This window comes from Nicotiana tabacum, chromosome 17 (genome assembly GCF_000715075.1).
Source record: "Nicotiana tabacum cultivar K326 chromosome 17, ASM71507v2, whole genome shotgun sequence".
Taxonomy (NCBI): Eukaryota; Viridiplantae; Streptophyta; class Magnoliopsida; order Solanales; family Solanaceae; genus Nicotiana; species Nicotiana tabacum.
Window position 1 is genome coordinate 15932331 of NC_134096.1, and position 14977 is coordinate 15947307.

The 14977-nt window shown below is 35.7% G+C and overlaps 1 protein-coding gene across 1 annotated transcript; it reads left to right on the forward strand.

Moving 5' to 3' along the window:
- Window positions 1-13612: 13612 nt before the first annotated feature.
- Window positions 13613-14530, forward strand: LOC107821366 (histone H2A-like). Its single transcript, XM_075234060.1, has 2 exons — window positions 13613-13916; window positions 14121-14530. Exons 1-2 carry the CDS (start codon window positions 13707-13709, stop codon window positions 14361-14363), a joined length of 453 nt encoding a protein of 150 aa, XP_075090161.1. The 5' UTR covers window positions 13613-13706; the 3' UTR covers window positions 14364-14530.
- Window positions 14531-14977: the final 447 nt, after the last annotated feature.

Here is a 14977-nt window from a genome sequence, read left to right on the forward strand (position 1 = left end):
TAAATCAATTAAATTTACAAAAGTAAAATCACAAACAAACGAATTAATTTAATTTCTACGAATAAAAAGGATAGTAAGCTGGACAACATTGAAGCAGAATAGGGAAAATGATGATAAAGAGAAAGGAAAGAGAATTTTTATTGATAAGCTTCTTGAATATTGTCCAATACTAGCTTGGAAGATAATTTTTGTATAGTAATAATGAGTGTAGGTAATTCCCGATGGGATATAAAGTGGGAGAAGAAGAGGTTATATAGTATTGACTAATGTAATTATCTCCTAAGATTGCACATTTCTATTATCACCCTGGTTAATTCGTTTCAATTGTTACGCTTGAAAGATTTGTAATTACTCTAAAGTTAATGTTTTATCCCAAATATCTTAGGATATGCTTATTTACCTTATCTGTGCATGAGAGACTTTTCGAATAGTCATTTTGTGATGCGTTATTACGAATTCGGTACAGATGATCTCGGTATAAACAATCTCGGTACAAATACTTTTTGGGTATATTCTTCAACTGACATTCTAGTTTGACGCTCCTAGATGGTCCTATCTAACGTGCCACTAATTAGGCATCATTTTCCACGTATAGATGATTATGGTGTTCATGTGGTAAGTTTATTTTTTACCAATATAATTTTTCCTTCAGAAAGCACCACATCTCCACGCCATCAACACCTTTCTACAATCCTTTTGACTACCAAAATAAGATTTTTTTCATAAAAGTCTACCATTAATAAAAAAAATTAAATAAATAACCTCCATTTCCAACTTTGACCACTAAACCACCATCAGTTTTCACATCACTGAAATATTTACTTATAACAGCAAAAATCGACGAGCCCCACAATGAAAAATTAGAAAATAGCTATCCTCAAATTTCACCAAAAAAGAGAGAACATCTGGACAGAAACACTCTACATGTGACTACCTCTCTTTGTCTCTCTCTCAAATGACACCAAAAATATTACAAATACCTCTCGGACTCTTGAAGTCGAATCAATTAAAAAGTAAAGTTATTCTATATAAGTCGTTTCTCCCACCAATTGCACAAGAAATATTTTTTATTTTTTGGTGTTGGCATTGATGATCCTGCCCTGCTAAGGCCACAAAAATTTTAAAATGAGAAAAGTTTTTTATAAAATTGCAAAAGAAAAAGATAAAATAGTCACTTTCTAACCCCCAACCCCTCCATTATTTTTTGAAAAAATGACATTGTATAGCCACTATAAAAATAATAGCCGAAAAATGTATAAATTTATATATTTTTTGTATATATATACATTATGTATGTTATATACAAAATTTATACACTTTTCCAGCTACCAAATATAAATAATTTCTGTCGCGGGCTAAAAGTGATAATAGCCCTTTTTCTTTTCCCTTTCCCTCCTCTCCTCTTTTTTCAGTTTTTGTTCTTCATACTCGTACGCGGTATTCCTGTCCACGAAAACCTCCCCTTTCCTTTATGTCCTCCTCCCCCATTCATGTTTAACCTAAAATTTGCTTAATTTGTTAAATCAATTAAATTTATAAAAGTAAAGCCACAATCAATCAACTTAATCTAATTTCTAAAAATAAAAGCATAGTAATATGGGCAACACTAAATCAGAATGAGGAAAATGATTATAAAAAGAAAGAAAGAAAGAGTTATTATTGATAAGCTTCTGAATACAACACTAAATCAGAATGAGGAAAATGATTATAAAAAGAAAGAAAGAAAGAAAGAAAGAGCTATTATTGATAAGCTTCTGAATATTGTCCAATGCTAGCTTAAACGATAGTATTTATATTGTAACAATGAGTGTATGTAATTCCTAATGGGATACAAAGTGGAAGAAGAGAGGTTTATATAGTATTGACTAATGTAATCGTCCCCTAAGATTGTGCCTCTCCCTTATCACCCTCATTAATATGTTTCGATTGTTATGCTTGAAGAATTTGTAACTGCTCTAGAGTTAATATTGTATCCTGAATATCTTGAGATATGTTGATTTGTCTTATCCGTACATTAAAGACGTTTCGGACAATCATTTTGTGATAGCGTTATTACGATCTTAGTACATACGATCTCGGTACAAACTCTCTCAGGCATATTCTTGAACTGACCATCTGGTTTGACGCCCATAAATGGTCCTATCTAACCTGTGACTGATTAGACATCACTTTTCACATATCGATCGTTACATTGTTCAATTGGTGAGTTTATTTTTTATCAATACAATTTGATGCTCCAAAAATCACCACATATCCATGACATCAACAACTTTCTAGAATCCCTCGGATAAAAAAATTATTTAAAAAATCTACCATTAGTGAAAAATAAATAAACAACCTTCATTTCCAACTTTGACCACTAAATCACCTTCAATTTTAGATCATCGAAATTTTCACTTCTAATGGCAAAATTCAACGAGCACCACCATGAAAATTAGAAAATGATTATCCTCAAACTTCACCGAAAAAGATAATAGCTGGCTAGAAATGACACCAAAAATACTATAGACACCTCTTAGACCCCTGAAATCGAATCAATTAAAAAGTAAAGATGTTCTATATCGATCGTTTCTCCAACCAACCGCACCAGAAATATTCACCAATTTTTTGTATTGGAGTTGATGATCCCAACAAATCTAGACATTTTCGGTAGCCCTTCAGAACGTATTTGAAGATATTGAGTTGGTTCTGACATATTTCTAGCATCATTAATTTTTGTATTAAATATGTGGAACCTCTCTAGATTGGAGGTTCAGCTTCACGAAATTTTCTTCAATGCTCGTCTACTACCTATTGGAGTATTTTATGTGGTTCTCAGTGATGTTGAAGTTTATACCATGGTTGCTATGGTGAAGAGAAAGAGAGAAGAAATAGAAAATTTGGTAATTGGATATAACTAGTTGGTCTGGTCGATCGTTTTGAGAATTCGAATTTCCGATTGGTGGTTTGAGGTGATGAGTAGTTTCATATAATGTATTATGACTTGCGTGCATAGTCGATTTTGGTTTCAAGTGGTTCGGGATTGATTTGGAAGAATGATTCTTATTTTAAAAGCTTTAAGTTAGAAAAGTTGACTAAGTTTGACTTTTATATAATTGACCTCAGATATAAGTTTTGATGATTCCGTTAGGTTTGTATGGCGATTTTGGACTTGAGCATGTGTTCGAATTTGCATTTGGATGTTCCTAGAAGATTTTGGCTCGATTTGACGAAAGTTGGCAATTTGAAAGGTTTGGAAAAGTTCATAGGTTTGACCAGGAGTTGACTTTGATGTTATCGGATTTGGATTGTTGTTCCGGGAGTTGAAATAGGTTATTTATTTCATTTGAAACATGTGTACAAAATTTGAGGTGATTTTGAGTTGTTTAGTCATGTTCGGCGTAAGTTTGGTATTTGGAAAATTTAAAATAGTTCATTAAGCTTGAATTGAGGTGTGATTCGTGATTTTAATATTATTTTGTGAGATTTGAGGCCTTGAATAGGTCCGTGTTATGATTTGTGACTTATTGGTATGTTCATACAGGGACCCGAGAGGCTCAAGTGTATTTTGGATCGGTTTCAGATCATTTCAGAGTTTGCATGGGTTGCTGGTTCTGGTGTGCCACATCTACGGAGGATTAGTCGCACATGCGGTTGGACATGCGCACCTGCGACACTTAGCCGGGATGAGGAATTGCGCTTCTGCGCTTCAGGAACCACACATGCGGTTTGTCGCAGATGCGATGTGTGGCTTGTTGGAGGATGCTCGCATATGCGAGGTTTGTACCATAGAAGCAATGTTGCATATGCGACGACTTGTCCGCAGATGCAAAAATCATTGGCAGCTTGTCATATTTCAAAGGTTGGCTCATTTTATCATATTTTGAGATTGGGAGCTCGAATGTGGGTGATTTTTACGGGATTTTCATAGTATAGTTGGACTTATATTCGAATGGGTTGTTGGAATTTGTGAGTTTTGTCGGGTTCCGGAATGCAAGCCCGAGTTGACTTTTTGGTTGACTTTGGGTACTTGATTAAAGATTCGATCTTTATTGTTTGGGTTTGATTTCTTTGACATTATTTGATATTTTTGAGTTACTTTTGGCTAGTTTTGAGTCGTTCGGAGGTCGATTCGTGCAGGATAACGCTTTTAGAGTATCGGTTTGACTATTTTGAGGTAAGTGTCTTGCCTATCTTTAGTTGAGAACATTTTTTCTACTAATTGTTATTATTTTCTACATGCGGGGATGATGTATATATGAGGTGACGAGCATATATACATGTGCCATGGGTATTCATGCTCGGAATATATTCTACCTCATTTTATGCTTTATTTGGTTGCATGTTCTACTTGATTTTATGCATTATTCCATTTATTATCTACGTGAGCACAATAAACCATGCTATTGGGATATTGAGGTTATTGGTACTGTATTTTGATGAGTAAATCTTGAGACTTGTGATATATTTGCCTCGGGGATAAATACTCATAGGCTATGAGCACATATTTGTACATATTCTTGTGATGCACCTTGATTGAGATGTGTACACTTTATGATACATATATGATTCTTTGTATGACTATTTGTACGTGTTTGCTATAATTGATCTGGTCGTAGTCATGCCTTATCCGTATTTTTATTGCGATCATGTTCTTGTGCGCTTTATGGATGGGTTATGAGGATATGCCTCTTGATGATAATTTGTTATCTTGCATTGTTATGATTATGGCACTTGTGGACATGCTAAGTGGATTGATTGTAATGATATTGTGGTACGGGGTCTTTATCGTGCGATAGTGATGATATTGTGGCATGAGGTCTTTATCGTGCGATTGTGATTAGGGGTGTCGGCACGATGTCTTTATCGTGCGATTGTGTCTATTGTTATGCACGTGGGGCGAAATAAGGGTGGCATTTTTCTCGGGTTGCTCACGTGGCGAAATAAGGGTGGCGATATGCGCATATGGTGAAATAAGGGTGGCTTTTGTTGTTATGTGTTGGCCTGGGGGCGATCTTATTGATTATGCTTGTGTGGTAGTACGAGAGTGGCATTCTTGTTCATGCTTATGACTTCTTTATGTTTGTCACACATTTTTATATGGTTGTTCAGTTGCTTCTAACATGCTAATATATGCCTCTATTATTGTTTGATGATTGGGTTGTCAAAATGAGTTTACCTACGTGGAGTCGATATCTCATCTTTCGTTGAGTTATTAGTAGCATATCAGATTGTCATGATAAGAAAGTTGCCATCGAGCATTGCCATAGTTGATTTTTGAAAGGTTCTTGTGAATATATTATTTGGCATTTGATACGGAATCGGATCATATTAGGCAAAGGTTTACAGTCATGTATGACTATTGAGCATAGAAATTTTGGGGGCTGGTGCAAGTTGTATTTATCGAACATGACTAATTGGAAGAGTTGTTTATTACCTTATCCTAATTGTGTACCTTTACTGTTGATATTCTTTATTCAATAATTGTCTTTCTGGAATATTTTCTCTGTATTATACATGTTTTTGAGCTGAACAGGTTCGGCAAAGTAAGTATCTTTTGAAGTAAAAATCTCGTCACTAATTCTCTGAGGTTAGTCAAGATACTTATTGAGTAAATGGGGCCGGTTATACTCATACTACACTTCTGCACCTTGTGTGCAGATTTTGGAGCTAAGTAGTTGTGGAAGACGAAGCTTTGTATTGGAGACATACTAGTGTTCTCGATTCGAGCTACCATTTGTTCATGGTAGATTAGGACCTCATTTATGTTTATATAATCTTCAAATAGATATAGTATTTATTTATTTACTAGCTTTGTAAAATCTAAATCATAGTGGTTCATGACTTGTACTACAAGTCCTTGGTGTTGTTGTATTAAATTCTTTTGCAATCTTATTTATTATATTGATGATTTATCATTGTAATAATAACTTATAAAGTCTAGCTTACCCAGTGGGTTGGGTTAGGTGCCTTCATAATATTGGTGAGATTTTGGGTCGTGATAACTTAGTATCAAAGCTCTGAGTCCATAGGTTCTACGAGTCATGAGCAAGTGTCTAGTAGAATCTTGCAAATCGGTATGATGATGTCCATACTTATATTCGAGAGTCTATAGGGAATCTAGGAAACTTTTCATCTTTATTCCCTTATCGTGCGACTTTGTTTCAGCTTGAAGCTTATGCTTTCGATTTCCTTACATTCACTCGTATGTGATGTTGTGCACTTGGAATCAGCTATGCACAAATAGTTTGTGATGTTGTAGATGTTATATGAGGACTATGTATGCTTGATTATTGTCTCGATATGTTGTCTAGACTTAGATGTGAATGTGTGGGTAGATCTTTCAGTTGTTCATGTGTGGGATGAAGCGATTTCTTGTATTTGGTTGACGAGTACGGACTAAGGAGGATTGACTGCATAGTGGTTGTGATTGAAGTAGTTCCATGGAGAGATATCCGTCGGAGACTAATTGGTGGGATTTGAGGTTTGTGTGATTCGTATGATGCTTCTATTAGTGGAATGTATATATTATCATTTCGGGGCACTTGAGAAAGTTGGCTTGACTGTCACCAGGGTGAGTATGCACTTGGCAGAGTTTTTGCAGTGTTTTATGGCTAGAATCACATGAGTTTATGAAATATTCAGTTGATTAATAGTGCGAGACCGGGGCAGCTATGAAGGAAGGGTGATATGGGCTACAGACGATGTGTTATATGGCTTCGAGCCATGTGGGGAAGTTTGACATTGACGATTGGATTGTATGGTCGTGTGTTATATTAGTTCTTGGACTAGGATGTGCTTGTGTATTGGCTATGATTTGAGAAAGGTTTTATCGAGGATGATTTAGAGCAAGGTGAACGAATTTCGAGAAGGGTCTAATGGGCTAAGGACTCATATATGGTATTTAAGAATTTTTGGATTTGAGTATGGCTAGGACTTGGGGTTTGCATTGGATGCTGTCGAAGCTTGCGGTATTCTACATTATTATTAATTATACATTAAAATAGTTCATTAAGCTTGAATTGAGGTGCGATTCGTGATTTTGATGTTATTTTTTTAGATCTAAGACCTCGAGTAGGCCCGTGTTATGTTTTGGGACTTGCTAATATGTTTAGACGGGGCCTCGAGTGTGTTTCAGGTAGGTTTCGAATCATTCTGGAGTTTGCAACTTTGCATGGGTTGCTGGTTCTGGTGTGCTGCATCTACGAAGTATTGGCCGCAGATGCGAAGTCGCATATGCGGTTGGAGATGCACACTTGCAGGACTTGGACGAGCTGAGGAATTGCACTTCTGCGCATGAGGAATCGCACCTGCGGAGCCGTGGATGCGGATGATTTGTCGCAGATGTGATGGTGGTTTGTTGAAGGATGCTCGCAGATGCGATATTTATACCGCAGAAGCGATGTTGCAGATGCAATGACTTGTCCGCAGATGCAAAAATCACTGGCAACTTTGTTATATTTTGAGGGTTGGCTTATTTTATCATATTTTAAGATTGGGAGCTCGGATTTTGGCAATTTTTGAAAGGGATTTTTACCACTTGGATTAGGGAAAGTGTTCTTGACTCGGTTTTGATGGTTATACATGATCTCATCTTTGATTTTGGTATTTGATTGATGAATCTAAACGAGAAATTGTGAGTTCTTTGTAAAGTTTTTCTAAAGCAATTAATTGGGTTTTGAATATCGATTCGAAGTCGGATTTGGGTAAAACTAGATTGGACTTGTATTCGAATGTGTTGTTGGAATTATGAGTTTTATCTGGTTCCGGGCTGCGTGCATAGATTGAATTTTTGGTTGACTTTGGGGTACTTGATTAAGGACTCGACCTTTATCGTTTGGGTTTGATTACTATGGCATTATTTGATATTTTTGAGTTGGTTTTGGCTAGTTTCGAGCCGTTCGGAGGTCGATTCGTGCCCAATATCGATTTGGCTTGTTCGATGTATGGGTCTTACCTATATTTGGCTGAGGAAATTTTTCCTACTAGTTGTTATTGTTTGCTACATGCGAGGGTGATGTATATATGAGGTGATGAGCGTATGTACATGTGCCATGAGTATTCATGCTCGGGATAGATTCTAGCTTATTCTATGCTTTATTTGTTTGCGTGTTCTACTTGATTTTATGATTTATTCCATTATGTGTGTCACACATTTTTATATGGTTATTGAGTTGTTTCTAACATGCTAATCTATGCCTATATTATTATTTGATGATTGGATTGTCCAAATGAGTTTACCTATGTGGAGTATATTGTATTTTCATGATAAGAAAGTTGCCATCGAGCATTGCTATAGTTGTTTCTTGAAAGGTTCTCGTGAATATGTTATTTGACATTTGATACGGAATCGGATCTTGTTGGGCATAGATTTACAGGCATGTATGAGTATTGAGCACATAAACTGTGAGGGGGTTGGTGCGTGTTGTATTCGTTGAACATGACTAATTGGAAGAGTTGTTTATTACCTTATCCCAATTATGTACCTTTACTGTTGATATTATTTATTATGTGATTGTCTTTTTGGAATAATTTCTCTGTATTATACATGTTTTTGAGCTGAACAGGTTCTGCAACGTAAGTATCTTTTGACCTAAAAAACTCATCACTACTTCTCTGAGGTTAGTCAAGATACTTACTGAGTATACGTGGTCGGTTGTACCATACTACACTTCTGCACCTTGCGTGCAGATTCTGGAGATGAGTAGTTGTGGAAGACAGAGCTTTGCATTGAAGACGTACCAATGTTCCTGATTCGAGCTACCATTTGTTCATCGTAGATTAGGACCTCATTTCTGTTTGTGTAACCTTCAAACATATATTGTATTTAATTCTTTACTAGCTTTGTAAAATCTAAGTCATAGTGACTCATGACTTGTACTACGAGTCATTGGAGTAGTTGCATTAAATTTGCTTAAAATCTTATTTATTATATTAATGATTTCTCATTGTCGAGTAACTTATACAATCTGGCTTACCTAGTGGATTAGGTTAGTATCCATCACGACATTGATTGGTATTTTGGGTAGTGACATTGAATTTTTAAAAAGCAAGACCTACATATTACACATGTCAAATAGTAAAAGATGTAACACGTGATGTTTAACGACCAGACCGGCCATTTTGTGTAATTATGCCCCGTTACCCCTTTTATGCTTTACACATGTGTGTTTATTATTTATGACTTGTGGTGTTGGTTAGTTTTCTCCCGGAAAGCTTTCAGGTTGATTTGGACCTTTTGATTTTTGACTTAGAAGCTTAAAGTAGAAATATTGACCAAACTTTGACTTTTATGAAAACATCCTCTGAACGATATTTTGATGGCTCCGATAGCTTCGTATTGTGATTTCGGACTTGGGCGTATGTCCGGAATTAATTTCGGAAGTCCGTAGGTTGATTTGTGTTATTTTGCCGAAACTTGGAAATTTGTAGTGGAAAAGTTTGACTGTAGGTTGAATTTTAGCTGTCGAATTCAGAATTTAATTTTGAAACTTGGAATAGACCCGTTGTGCTATTTAGAATTTGTCTACAAAATTTGGTGTCGTTTGGAGTTGATTTGATAGGACTTGGACGTATAGTTGTAATTCTAGAGATTCTTGAACTTCACTTTGAAATTCTTGCGTTTTAGTGTTCGATTCGTAGTTTTAGATGTTATTTTTGTATTTTGATCACGTGAGCAAGTTCGTATGATATTTTTAGACTTGTGTGGATATTTGGTTTGGAGTACCGAGGGCTCAGATGAGTTTTAGACATGTTTTGAAATGATTTTGAATTGAAATGAACTATTGGTGCTGCTGGTGCTCAGTTATCGCAATTGCGAGCACCAGCCTCGCAATTGCGAAGGTGATAGTGGGGGCTCAGATGCCGCAAAGTACGACTACCTTGTTACGACTTCACTCTAGTCACTAGCCCTGCCTTCGGCATTTTGCGACTTCCCCTTCGCATTTGCGAAGTCTGCCGGCTTTTGACTCAGTTCGCATTTGTGAATATTTGTTCTCTTTTGCGAGGTTCACAACTTTTCAATTGTGAAGCCTCTTGTCACAATTGCGATAATGGAGGAGGTTGTCAAGGTTCGTAAATGCGAGCCCTGGTCTGCAATTGCGAGTGTTCGCAAATGCGAACCTTGTGTCGCAAATTCGACAACTGCAACTGGTACAAAGGGTTGGGAGACATGATTTTCAACATATTCTCTCCTTTTTGAACCCTACACTAGGTAGGAGGCAATTTTGAGAGGGGATTTTCTTCTCCAAACTCTAAGTAAGTGATTCTAATCTATTTCTAATCATATTCCATCAATATATCTTAGATTTTAACATCAAAATCATGTGAATCAAAGTGAAATTTTGTGAAACTTTGTCATATTTCTGAAAAATAAGAAATTTAGTTTTGAGAGTCGATTTGGACTCGGATTTTGAAACTAATCACATATATGAACTCTGGGGGTCATGGGTAGTCGAAATCTACCATTGGACCTGGTTTTTGACTTTTTTTAAAAAAAGTATAAAAATCATAGCTTTATCTCTTTTAATTGATTTTCCTTGCATTATTTGATAATATCAAGTTGATTTTGGTTAGATTTGAGCAGTGTGTAGGCGAATTGTAGGGGAAACGCTATTTCTGAGGGTTGAATTGGCCTAGTTGAGGTAAGTATCTTGCCTAACTTTTGTGGGGGAACTACCCGTGAGGATTTGGGATTGATTTTGTCTTTTGTGCTATGTGAAAGCCGTGTACGCAAGATGATGAGTGGGTACACGAGTTGTACGTGATATTTTACCGGTTTAGGCTACTTAGACTCTTTTCATGCTTTAATTGAAATATCATATCATGTTCTGAATTTTCATAGTTAATCTATTCTTGTGTTAGCCTATCCTTACATGCCTTAAATGACTTGTTTAACACTTGTTCTACATCCTACTTGATAAATTTCTCTCATGATTTAGTTGAACTTGTTACTCTTTTTATTGTTTTATGTTATCTCTTTCATTGTTGATTATCAATATTTGAATCGTGTTATCTCTTTCATTGTTGATTATCATTAATTGAAGTCATTGTTACAAGTTATCTCTTTTATTGCTATTATTATTATTCGAAGTCATTTTATCTCTTCCATTGTGAGCTATTTGCATTTAGTTCGTGGTTACGCATTATTTTTCTCAATGTTGAGTTGTTGGTGTTGAAGTGGTGAAAGCCGTATCACTTTGAGGCGAAGTTATCAATTTGTGAGATATCTTTCTTGTTGATAATTTTTACATTTGTTGTTATTGTTGATATTCTTGTACACGTTGTGGTGGAGCCACAGACTATTATTGTGGAAACATTGATATTGTTGATTGTTGGCAAGATGTAATATATGGGCACTTGTGGTACGTGTTGTTATTGTGATGTGATATTGACGCGCATGCGGCGGTATAAGACTAGGGGTTAATGTGCATGCGATGGCATAATGTGGGACTTATGTGTGTGTTGCTTGTAAGGAATTAGGTGAAGTCACGCGACGTCATAAGGTGGGCTCAAGCACGTGTGGATATTTCGGGAAAACTGTTTCAAAACCTATTTAAATGTAAGGCTCACGCGGCGGTATAAAGAAAGATTGTGATTGAGACTGTGAATTGTGAATACGAGGCGATACCTTAGTTGTGTTTCTTATTGTATACGAGGCGGTACCTCATTGTGACTCTTGTTGTTTATCTCATGTTGCAAAGAGTTTTGGTGGGAACACTTCTTGTTATTTTGTTCTTCCTTGTTCTACCAGTTATTGTCCGTATATAATCATTGTGATTCTCTTTAATCAACATAGTCGGTCTAACCACCACTCTGTAAAACTTTCCTTTAAGTTTAGGTGACACATTCTTGTCACATAAAATACCGGATGCTAGCCTCCACTTCACCCACCTTGCTCCAATACGATGTGTAGCGTCCTCGTCAATCTCTCAATTTCCTTGAATAATAGACCTAAGGTACTTGAAACTATCTTTCTTATGGATAACTTGTGTATCAAGCCTCACATTTATGTTCGCTTTACTGGTCCCGTTCACTAAACCTGCACTCTAAGTATTCTGCTTGGTCCTACTCAATTTGAACCCTCTAGGGCATGTCTCCGAAATGTACGCAAATGTCTAACTTTTGAGTAAGGATTAATAGATTTTACGTTCAAGATCTTTGATGCTTTATTGTAGGGCTGTGCATAATATGGTAAATATCGAATTATCGTATCGAATTCAAAAAATTTAGTATATGGTATTCGGTATTTTGGTATTTGGTATGGTATTTGGTTTAAGTTTTTAAAATAATTTAGTATTAGGTATGATATTTGATATTTAAAAAAATAATACTGAAATATCGATACCGTACCGAAATATATACTAAATTATACATTACAGATATTATTGATTAACATACTAAGTTACACAATACTTTTCTTTAGTATTCATGTTGAGGTTGGTAGTAAAACCCATGTACTTATTTAGGAAAATAGAGGAACAAGGTAGGATGCATATTCTAATTCTTACTCTCTAGGTTGCCAAACAATTTAACATAATGTTTCAACGGTTTTAGGGCGTCTTACTCCGTTACTCTTGTATTGTTGTTGCATATATTGGATTAGTCCTTGTTGTATTCTGTAATTTCAATAATTAACTCTAAGCAAGTAACATGATATTTCTAATGATAAAATGTATTTCTTTATGTACTCTTTTTATCTTACTTGATACTCGATGGTTTTGGACAAAGATTTTGTCAACAATCAGGTGAACTTAGAACTTTTTATTGACTACTTTAATTAAGAATATTACAGTGTATGACTCTATGCACTAGTTAATATTCAAGATGAATAAACCGAAATTACCGAATCGAATAAAATCGAATCGAAAGGAGAAAAGCGAACCATACCGAATGTAATTAGGTACGATATTGATATAGCATTTGAACAAACCGAATATCAAAAATACCGTATCGACCGACGAACCCCCATACTTTATTGGATGTGGAGTCCAGCATTAAAAAAAAAGGTTGCCACCACACTACTTCCTTTATCTATAAAAACGACGAGCAGAATTATTAATAGAATGAATACATCTAAATTCTGTACATTCGATAATTGATTCTTTTAAAATTTTAATACATTTACATGTTTAAAAATTACATAAAAGTATTATAAACAATAAGTAAAAGAAATGTTGTTTAAGATATTTAAAAAAATGTTTGCAAAAAACCGATACTTGACTTCTCAAATATAGCAATGACATCATTATTTCTGGACCAAAAGAGCAAAAAACTAATAAAATTCTGAACAATGTTCACGAGGCCACAAATCAATTGATTTATTAGTATTCAGTAATTTTTTTTTTCTGGATTCAGTAACCTTTATTTGTATCTTAATTAAATTGGGGTTTTCCCCTTCCTATATTAATTCTGTATAAGAATAACACTTTGGGAAAAGCTTATTCCTTTCCGGGCGGGAAAATTGTTCTTTTACCAAGATTCAAACTAACCCTCGCTTCCCATTGGTCCATTCAAAACGACACGGATCGCTTCTACTGAATCCTGCACCATAGATTAGATCACAATTCAACGGCCCTCATCACCAATCCTAAAACCGAATACCAGAAATTCCACTATAAATACAACAAACACCCAAAGTACAATCATCCACATCTACCGCTCCGACAATCAACTGATAATATCAATTATAATACACAAATCACAACTTTGGTCTTTTTCATTTCCAGATGGATACTGCCGGAAAAGCGAAAAAAGGTGCCGGCGGTAGGAAGGTTGGCGGCCAATCGAAGAAGCCGGTTTCCCGGTCCGTCAAAGCCGGTCTTCAATTCCCGGTTGGTAGAATTGGTCGTTACCTGAAGAAGGGTCGTTACGCTCAACGTGTTGGAAGTGGTGCTCCGGTTTATTTGGCTGCTGTTCTTGAATATTTGGCCGCTGAAGTAAGTCTTATTATCTGAAAATTTGATTTGGAATCATTTAGTATTTGTTTGATTCGGGGTTTCAATATTTTCCTTATAATGCTTCTGTTTTTGCCTTATTTTTGGATCAAAATTAAAATGGAGTTTGGAGTAATTTGTATGTGATTTGAACACGCTTAACACATTAAATGAGTTTATTGGAATTATTGTGATAAATTACTCTAGGTGTTGGAATTGGCTGGGAATGCAGCGCGCGACAACAAGAAGAACAGAATTATTCCAAGGCACGTTCTGTTGGCTGTGAGGAACGATGAAGAGCTAGGGAAGCTTCTTGCCGGTGTGACCATTGCTCATGGCGGTGTGCTTCCCAATATCAACCCGATTTTGTTGCCTAAGAAAACTGGTGCTGAAAAGGCACCGAAATCTCCAGCTAAGGCCACAAAATCTCCCAGGAAAGCTGCAGCTTAGAATTTGTTTTTAGTGACTGTTGAAACTGAACTTTATTTTGTATGTAATTCTGGTCCTAGATCTAGTTCTTTTGTTAGTGAGGGAATTTGAGAAGAATATTGTTGTAATTCTGAACTTCGTGTCAATTGTTCCTCATAGTCAAATCAATGAAACACCTTGTTTCTATCTATGGCGTATTCAATCTATACATTGTTTTACGTCAAAACATTTGTAGGTATACTTATTTTAAGATGTAGAATGTAATTGACTTTCTTTCTCAATTGAAGTTTATTTCCCCTTAGTGAAGAACTTATATATTTTAACAAAATTTATTGTTTCTGAGGGATCTAAAGCCATATGATTAGGAATAAGCAATTGGTTTCCTGTAACATATGAACAAAAGCTGGGAATGTTTGGTTCAGGTATTGATAATAAGGTGTTGAATTACCGCGCAAGGCACTTGAAAATAAGTGTTGCAAGAAAAAGAGTGTTAATCTAAGTTTTATGGCGTTTGGTACTGGTATTGGTTTATTCTTGAAAAAATCAGGTATTGGTCACTTTCCAATTTTTGCTAATAGTAAGGTATTGATGAACAAAAGCACTAAGAAAGTGCCTCAAACATTTGTAGGTTGTGT

Coding starts and splice junctions, on each gene's coding strand:
- LOC107821366 (XM_075234060.1), top strand. CDS start 13,707: ATGGATACTGCCGGAAAAGCGAAAAAAGGTGCCGGCGGTAGGAAGGTT. Junction 13,917..14,120: donor TTGAATATTTGGCCGCTGAA/GTAAGTCTTATT, acceptor AAATTACTCTAG/GTGTTGGAATTGGCTGGGAA.